Source organism: Jaculus jaculus, chromosome 6, assembly GCF_020740685.1.
Source record: "Jaculus jaculus isolate mJacJac1 chromosome 6, mJacJac1.mat.Y.cur, whole genome shotgun sequence".
In the NCBI taxonomy this organism is placed as follows: Eukaryota; Metazoa; Chordata; class Mammalia; order Rodentia; family Dipodidae; genus Jaculus; species Jaculus jaculus.
In genome coordinates this window covers 45,045,752-45,053,496 of record NC_059107.1, presented here as the reverse complement: position 1 = coordinate 45,053,496, position 7,745 = coordinate 45,045,752, and the positions used below count along the sequence as shown (strand labels likewise).

At 56.5% G+C, this 7,745-nt stretch overlaps 1 protein-coding gene across 1 annotated transcript in view; it reads left to right on the top strand.

Moving 5' to 3' along the window:
- Positions 1–275: 275 nt before the first annotated feature.
- Atoh8 (atonal bHLH transcription factor 8) overlaps positions 276–7,745 on the top strand; it is a 28,180-nt gene continuing 20,710 nt past the window's right edge. The window contains exon 1 of the mRNA XM_045152646.1: positions 276–1,058. Within this exon, the coding sequence (XP_045008581.1) occupies positions 303–1,058 (756 nt within the window). The 5' untranslated portion in view covers positions 276–302. The remainder of the gene's footprint in view (positions 1,059–7,745) is intronic.

Sequence of the window (7,745 nt, the reverse complement as noted above, 5' to 3'; positions counted from 1 at the left end):
AACAAACACAGATGGAGCGCAGCGGGCGTGCTGCAGAAATGCTGGCGGGGCGGCAGCGACTTCAGATGACACTCTGAGCGCTCCGGGAGCGGACCGTGCCCGGCAGCCCGGCGGAGCCGGCGGCGCAGCTGCCCCGGGACGAGGGGGAGCGCGGGAGCGCGGGAGGAGGAGGGGGAGGCGGAGAAGGAGGAGGAGGAGGAGGGCGCGGGGAGGGGGAGCGCGGGCCACGGCCGGAGCGCGGCGGCCGAGAGCGCAGCGGGCGCGCGTCCCGGGCAGCCTCACGCCCCCGCCTCGCGCCTGCCATGAAGCACATCCCGGTCCTCGAGGACGGGCCGTGGAAGACCGTGTGCGTGAAAGAGCTGAACGGCCTCAAGAAGCTCAAGCGGAAAGGCAAGGAGCCGGCGCGGCGCGCGAACGGCTATAAAACTTTCCGATTGGACTTGGAAGCGCCGGAGCCCGGCGCCGCCGCCGCCAACACCAACGGGTTACGGGACAGGACCCAGCGGCTGCAGCCGGTCGCGATCCCGGCCCCGGTGCCGGCTCGGGTGGCGCCTGCCGTTCCCCCAGGTGGCGGCGCGGACCCCGCCGGGGAGCTCCGGGGAGCCCGAGCGCCCGAGGTCTCAGACGCGCGGAAACGCAGTTTCGCCCTAGGCGCGGTGGGACACAGACTTCCCACGCCCCCGCCGCCAGCGCCCCAGGGCTCGGCCCCCGAGGCACAGCCTTTCCGCGAGCCGTGTCTGCGTCCCCGCATCTTGCTGTGCGCCCCGCCCGCGCGCCCCACGCTGCCCGCTCCGGCCGCGCCCCCAGAGCCCGGAGAGTCTTCCGTGCGCTCTGCGCCCCCCACGCGCCCGGGGGAAAGTTCCTACTCGTCAATTTCACACGTAATTTACAATAACCACCAGGATTCTTCCGCGTCGCCTAGGAAACGGCCAGGCGAGGCGACCGCCGCCTCCTCGGAGATCAAAGCGCTGCAGCAGACCCGGAGGCTCCTGGCGAACGCCAGGGAGCGGACGCGGGTGCACACCATCAGCGCAGCCTTCGAGGCGCTCAGGAAGCAGGTACCCACTTTCCACCGCTGGGGCACAGTTACAGGAGTTGGGTGGGTGAGTGGCCAGGGGGTCTGTATAGTCAGGATAAGGGGCCACGCTGTCCCCGCCTGGTCGGACCACACCATCCAGATGGATTTGGACAGTCATTTGGCGGGTCTAGCGAAGTGGGGAGAGGCCTGGAAATCTCTGACTTGCGCACTCCCCGGGTCCCTTGGGGTAATCCCGTCGGCGCGTTTGACTTCATAGCTCACGTTATGGCAGCGAGCATTTGTCTCCCGGAATCCCTTGGGCACCGTGGGGAATGGAGAGGGAGAATGTGGGAATCTGTCTCTGGCAGGGGAGGGAAGCAGAGCGCGACCTTTCTGCTCTGGACACTTGGCATCGGTGGGGTCTTGACCTTCTGTTAATGGCGCCAACGCCGAGAACTGCCAGAGTGAGGTCGTGGGGTTCCCGACGTGTGAGAGACAGTTGGGGGAACTTGGCAGCCCTTTCATCCCCAAAGCTCCCAGCAGGGATCCCCGAATCATAAGTGATTGGCTTCTAGGCTCCCTGCATTCTTTATTTGGCATCCGCAAGAGCCCGGGTTACAAGCTTACAACTGTGCCCAAGGGCTGCTTCAGGAACTGATAGGTGGGAACCTTGGCAGGAGATCCTGCCCACCTCTGCCCTTCTTCTTTTGGCCCAGTAGATACTTCTGCTGAATGGACTCTTGATTGAATTTTGAGGCTAGTAGGAGCCGCCCTCGCCAGACACCGGCGGCTGAGGAGGCAGAATACTTAACTGGAGAGATCGCCTATGGTGGAGTACAGTCTACAACTCCACTTAAGATACGGTTAGCACCCTGGGACTCTGGACTTCTCATTTTCTTTGAGAGAAAGGAGATCTAGGAAGGGGATGAGCAGCACCTTCCCCCAGGTCATGGGAAAGGGTGGTGGAGGATGTAGCTGATTTAATGGATGAAGTTATTTTGCTTGTTCTGCCACCGATGAGCTGTTTGACTTCTGGAAAGTTACTCAACCCCTCTGGGCTTTAGCCAGCCAGAAAACATCGTCTTTTTTTTTTTTTTTTGGCTCAGACTCTCCTCTCCTCCTGTGGGTATAGTAGGGGCAATGGTGGCTTAGTCTATCCATGGGCTGGAAACAGAACCCTTAGGGAAAAGGAGCCCTGTGGCTTTTGAGCCTGTGTCTTGTCTGAGTCTGGAGAGGTTTGGTTAATGAGGTGGGTTGGACGCAGGTGGCTGTCACTCCCAGCAGCCACTGTCAGCTGGGACCCTGGGCAGTGGGCTGGGGGTGGGGGAGTTGATTGGTCCTGATTTGGGCTAGCAGCTGTGTGCTTGCATGCTTGGGAAGATACTGTCTTACAGTCCCTAACTCAGGACAGAAGGTGACTGAAGGGCAGCAACATGCCTGTCCACTTGCTTGTCTTCTGACGAGGGAAATCCCCTGGACCAGGAGCCTTGTGGCTGGTGTGGAGGAGGATGGAGCAGGACCCAGGGCCCTGGACTGTCCATTCAGTCCCTCTCTACGCCCAGTGCCCTCTTCAGCTCCTCCAGCAGGAGCGTTCGTGCTCTGAGAGCTCTCCTGCACCGCATGTCTCCTGTCGTATTGGATCCTTGTCAGGACTGGGATCAACCCTTTTTATAGTACGGAATACTGAGGCCCAGAGAAGGAAGGAGACTTGGCCAAGTCACCTAGTGTATAAAAGGTTAGATGACAGCACTTCCTGGATTGCTCCTTTGGCCAAATACTTCACACAGCACCATCTGTATCAGCATCATAGGCACCCTCCCCTGCCCCGCGCCACCCCTTGGTATTTGTTAGCAGCCAAAGGCCAGTGGTGCCTTCGGCCAGCTCTGAGATGAGATGGTTGCTCCTGGTTTCCTTCCAACTCTGCCCTTCCATGGAGAAGTTCTATATAACAGGGTCAAATTCAGTGTGTCTCCACAGAAGGCAAGCTGGAACCCTCTGAAGGAGTGTGCAAGCACACACTTATTGTACACACCTGCGTGCGCACACACATGCAAGGTCAGAAGCGTTTGCCCCATTCCTTTCCTCCTTGTTCCAATCATTCTGTCCTTTCCCTAAAAAGGCTACCAGACCCCACTGGACATCTGCCCGTTGTCTGAGAACAAGAGAAATCAACAGGCATTTCTAGTCACAGAGCCAGGGGCCGAGGACATACCCACCATGTCCACCACCATAGCACCCATGTGGTGGACAGTCTTGTGTCCCAGGGGAGTGCCTTCCTCTCTGGGCCTCAGCCTCCCACCTGTTGCAACCCTGCTGCATGGCGTCCCTGGACAGATCTCTTGCCCTCTCCATGACTCCGTTGTGAAGGCTGTGGCAGACGTAGTATTGTCGCGTATCTCATAGGCACCTCTTCTGCCCAAAGCAAGCGAAGTAAGGAAGAGGCGGTCAGAGGATGGGACATTTCTCAAGTGTCCACAAGGTCCCCAGGGCTAAGCAGAGCACTCAACAGATGTGGCACTGTGAATCGATCAATCATTTTAGTAATGCTTATCAAGTGCGTCACCGCAGGCACTGTGCTTAGCACGCCGCACCAGTGCATTTAGAGAAACAGGCTTTGCCATCACGCTTCCACGCTGCCTTCACACATGGTGACACCAGGGCCCAGGAAACTTGTGTGAACTGGTGCAGGTCTTGCTGCATCTTCCTTGGCTTCTCTGGTTTGGTAGCCGTGGGACACCTGGAGTGAATCAGGTTTAGTGAGTTGCTGGGGAGGGCCCAGCACTTAACAGCTCTGGCGCTCAGACCCTCCTAAGCCCTGGAGCTGTCCACAGCGGTTGCAATCCACTAACTTCTCAACTGGGAAGAAGTCGGGAGGCGGCTGTGGGGCTGCAGGAGGAGGTACAGGTGGGAGAGAGGCCTTCTGGTCTGGGAAGGGGGTGTGTGGGGCAGATGGTCAGGCCACAGCACATGCCACCAGCCCATCTGCAACGGAGCCCCCTTACAGCCTCATGTGAAGGCCATGTGTGTGCAGCTGGGCCTGGCTGTGTGCAGGTGGCTCTCTGCCAGGTGGGAGGGGTCCAAGGGAAAGGCCTGCTGGACGGTGTGGGGAAGGGGAGGTCCCAGTGGTAGGTCTCAGCATCTTGATGGGGACTCTTCGGCTGTGCCCACCCTTGGGACATCTGGACTTTGTGTGTGGCTTTCCTTTCTCGCTCAAAGCTCCCTTGTGTTGAGTGAGAGTGGCAGGCGCAGGCAGTGTGAGCCCTCAGCAGCCGCCTCCCCACGAAGGAGACATTAAGCACGTAGGACTCACACCATCTCTTCTGCGTCCTTGGAGTTTTCTTGGGGATCTGCACTTTAATTCAGGGTGGTCCCAGAGGGAGCGCAGCCTCTTCCTGACTCCCAGTTCCCCTGATGTGAAAGGGAAATATGGGGCACCATATCAGCCTCTCTGCACCCCTGTCAGGCAGCGGGGGAGGCTTGACTGCACTGGAGGCTCCATATATAGAGGTGAGGGCGACACAGGGCTTTCCTCTGATCCCACGTTCACAGTCGTCAGGATGAATGCTTATTGTGTCCTGTGGCATGCATGGGTGACATTCTGGGCCTGTTGTCACAAGTCTATAGGGCTGCCTCGTCTTTGTACAGGCGAGGACACTGACAGAGAATGACGATCTGTCCTCAGGTCTGTCTGACCCAGGAGGATGGCCGAGACTTGTGGCCTCGTAGACTGTGTAGGTGGCTGGGGTTTTAAGGCCCTATCTACATAGACCTTGTGAACTGTCTGGGTAGGAAGGCTTAGCTTTAGGAACCCTGCTCTCGGGGACTCTCAGGAGGGGGTTAGAGAATAGCTTCAGATGGAAGGAATGCAGTGCTCCGCAGTGTGCAGGGACAAAGGCACACTTGGGGGTCTTGTGGACCCAGGGGTCTTGATGGACTGCCTGCAAGAGGCCAGCAGGGGTGAAGGAAGCAAGAGTGCAGAGGGCTTTCAGATCTTTCCTTCATGCTCTTGTAGATTCTCAGGTTTGTTTCTCAACAATTCTCCCCCTCACTTGCTCACTGTGGCTGCTTTCTGATCAGCAGCTATTCTGAAACTCATTTTACTGGGGAGGAAACAGGCCCTGCGAGGCCATGGTCTCGCCTAAGGTCAGGAGGGTGACCAGGCCCTCATACTGCTAGGCCAGCGCTCGTTTTGTTTGCTGGAGTCACGAGAGGGTATGGCTTGAGCGCAGAGTGGGGTGGATTGTGACGAGCTCGTAAAAACGCAAAAATCTGTGACATTTAAAAATCATCCTGAATAAACATAGGGGTCATGTTCCTTTAACTTCTCAGAAGCAGTGGGTGGGAATGGAAGCCAGGTTGCCCAGCCGCCTCCCTGGGCCTGGGATCTCCAACCAAGGTTAGCAGGTGATAATTGTGGGGTCCTCTGTAGGTAATGGGGGTTTATGGGTTGGCCCTGGGTTTTGCTGTGGGTGCTCACAGAAGGATTGTACAAAGGTGGGGGTCCCTGGAATTACCAGCGCAGACCTCTCCATCCCCAGCTTCCCACCTCCACATCTTAGGTGAATTGGAAAGCCCTCCAGCTAAGTCGTGAGTTCAAAGCCCAGCTCATCTCTCAGCAGCTGAGAGACTATGGAGTTCCCATATACCCAGGTGTCACATGCCTCTCTCTGTGTGGAAGTGATCATGATCATCTTCACCACACTGGGGTGCTTAAAAGGTCTGCATTCCAGGGCTGGGGATGTACCTCAGTTGGGAGAGGGCTTGCCTGGCATGCACAATGACCTGGGTTTGATCCCCAGCACCCCATAAAGCTGGGCATAGCAGTGTACGTGTGTAATCCTTCCTAGCACTCTGGAAGTGGAAACAGGAGGTTCATGAGTTCAAGGTCATCCCTGACTACATAATCACTTTCTAGCGGCAGCCAGGCCAGAGTGTCTCCATGCTGGATTTTGGGGGGTCAAGGGCTGCATGAGCATCAGAAGAATTTGGAAGGGGCCCAATGAACTGGGGAGCCAGCCGTGGGGCGGGGGAGAGACAAGCCACCTAAAAGAAACCATTGCTGTCCTGTGTTTAGAGGAGGAGTGTCCTGTGGCATGTGTCTTCTCTGAGTACCAGGCAGATGAGCTACTGACAGTATGGTGTCAGTATGTCACCTGTTTCCTCATGTGCAACTGGGACATTCATCTTTACATGGGACAGGTTTCAAATGGGATAATGCTCTCAGTGAACAGCAGACACTGTGCCATTTGTGTGAGGGCTTAACCCAGGCTTTTCCCTAAGCAATGGGACAAAAATGGCAGATCTGGGACAAACTGGCACAGAACTTGGCATAGGGCCCCTGGGTCAGCCTTGGCCTCACCTGTTGCCCTGCAGCCTAGCTGTGGCCCTGGGTCCTAGCACACAGACCTCTCCTGAGCGCTGACTGCCTCTTGGAAGCTCAGCTGTTCTGGAGCCCAGGTGCACAGAGCTGCTGTTGAAGGGAAACTCCCAGTGTGGCTTCTTGGTGAGAGCGGTGCTGGATGACAGAGCCACACTGGTCCCTAGAGCTCTCCTTTTTGCTATAGGCAGGCACCACCTCCCAGGGCGAGGACTAGGCAGAGGGACCCCCTTCCCCAGCCCAGGGCTGCCAGATCTTGTTTATTTGTTCAAGCTGATAAAGCAGGGTTTTCTGGACTCTGGCTGGGAACAGGCAAAGCGCATTGTTCTGCCAGCTTTTCCTGGATGGGTTTGGAGCTGCGGCCAGGGAGGGGATGGGAAGGTTGGTGGGGGCGGGGAATGCAGGAGACTGGCTTTCTGTCTGTTGCCTCTTCCACCCCCTGCCCAGATTTCATGGTCTCCAGCCTCCCATGGAGTGAGGGGTGGGCAGGCACCATGCCCAGGCTTCTCGCCCTTTTGGAAACCCCTCTTTGGGGACCTTCTGTATAACAGACAGTCGTCATATTGCTGACATCTGCCAGGCATTATTCTGGGCAGTGCCTGTGTCATTTAGTGAAGCCTTACCACCCTGAGGGGTCAGCCGTATCCCCAATGTGAAAAGATACCGCGTTTGGGGGCGATTATGTGACCTGCTCAGGATGTGATAGGCAGGCAGAACCCAAGCCAGGCATTGAACCCAGGTGGTAGAGGTTATATCATCTCTTCAACCTCTGAGGGTTGAAGGTCTTTGAACTGGGTTCACAACATCCTGGAGAAACCTGGGGAGAAAGCTCAGGTGGGAAAAGACTTGCTTTGTAAGCATGAGGACCAGAGTTTGATTTCTAGAACTCACATAAAAATGTCAGGCAAAGCCGAACATGGTGGCACACACCTTTAATCCCAGCACTCAGGAGGCAGAAGTAGGAGGATCACCCTGAGTTCAAGGCCACCCTGAGGCCAGATAGTGAATTGCAGGTCAGCCTGGACTAGAGTAAGACTCTTATCTCGAAAAAAAAAAAAAAAAAGCCAGGCAAACCGGGTGTGGTGATGCATGCCTTAATCCCAGCACTTGGGAGGCAAAGGTAGGTGAATTGCCATCAATTCGAGGCCACCCTGAGACTATATAGTGAATTGCAGGTCAGCCTGGGCTAGAGTGAGACCCTACATTGAAAAACAAAAACAAACAAACAAACAACAACAAAAAAAGCCAAGTAAGGTGGTGTGGGCTGGAATCCTAGCTCTGGAGAGGCAGAGACAGGCAGATTCCTGGGACTTGCCGGCCAGCCAGGCTAGCCTAATTGAGATCTACAGG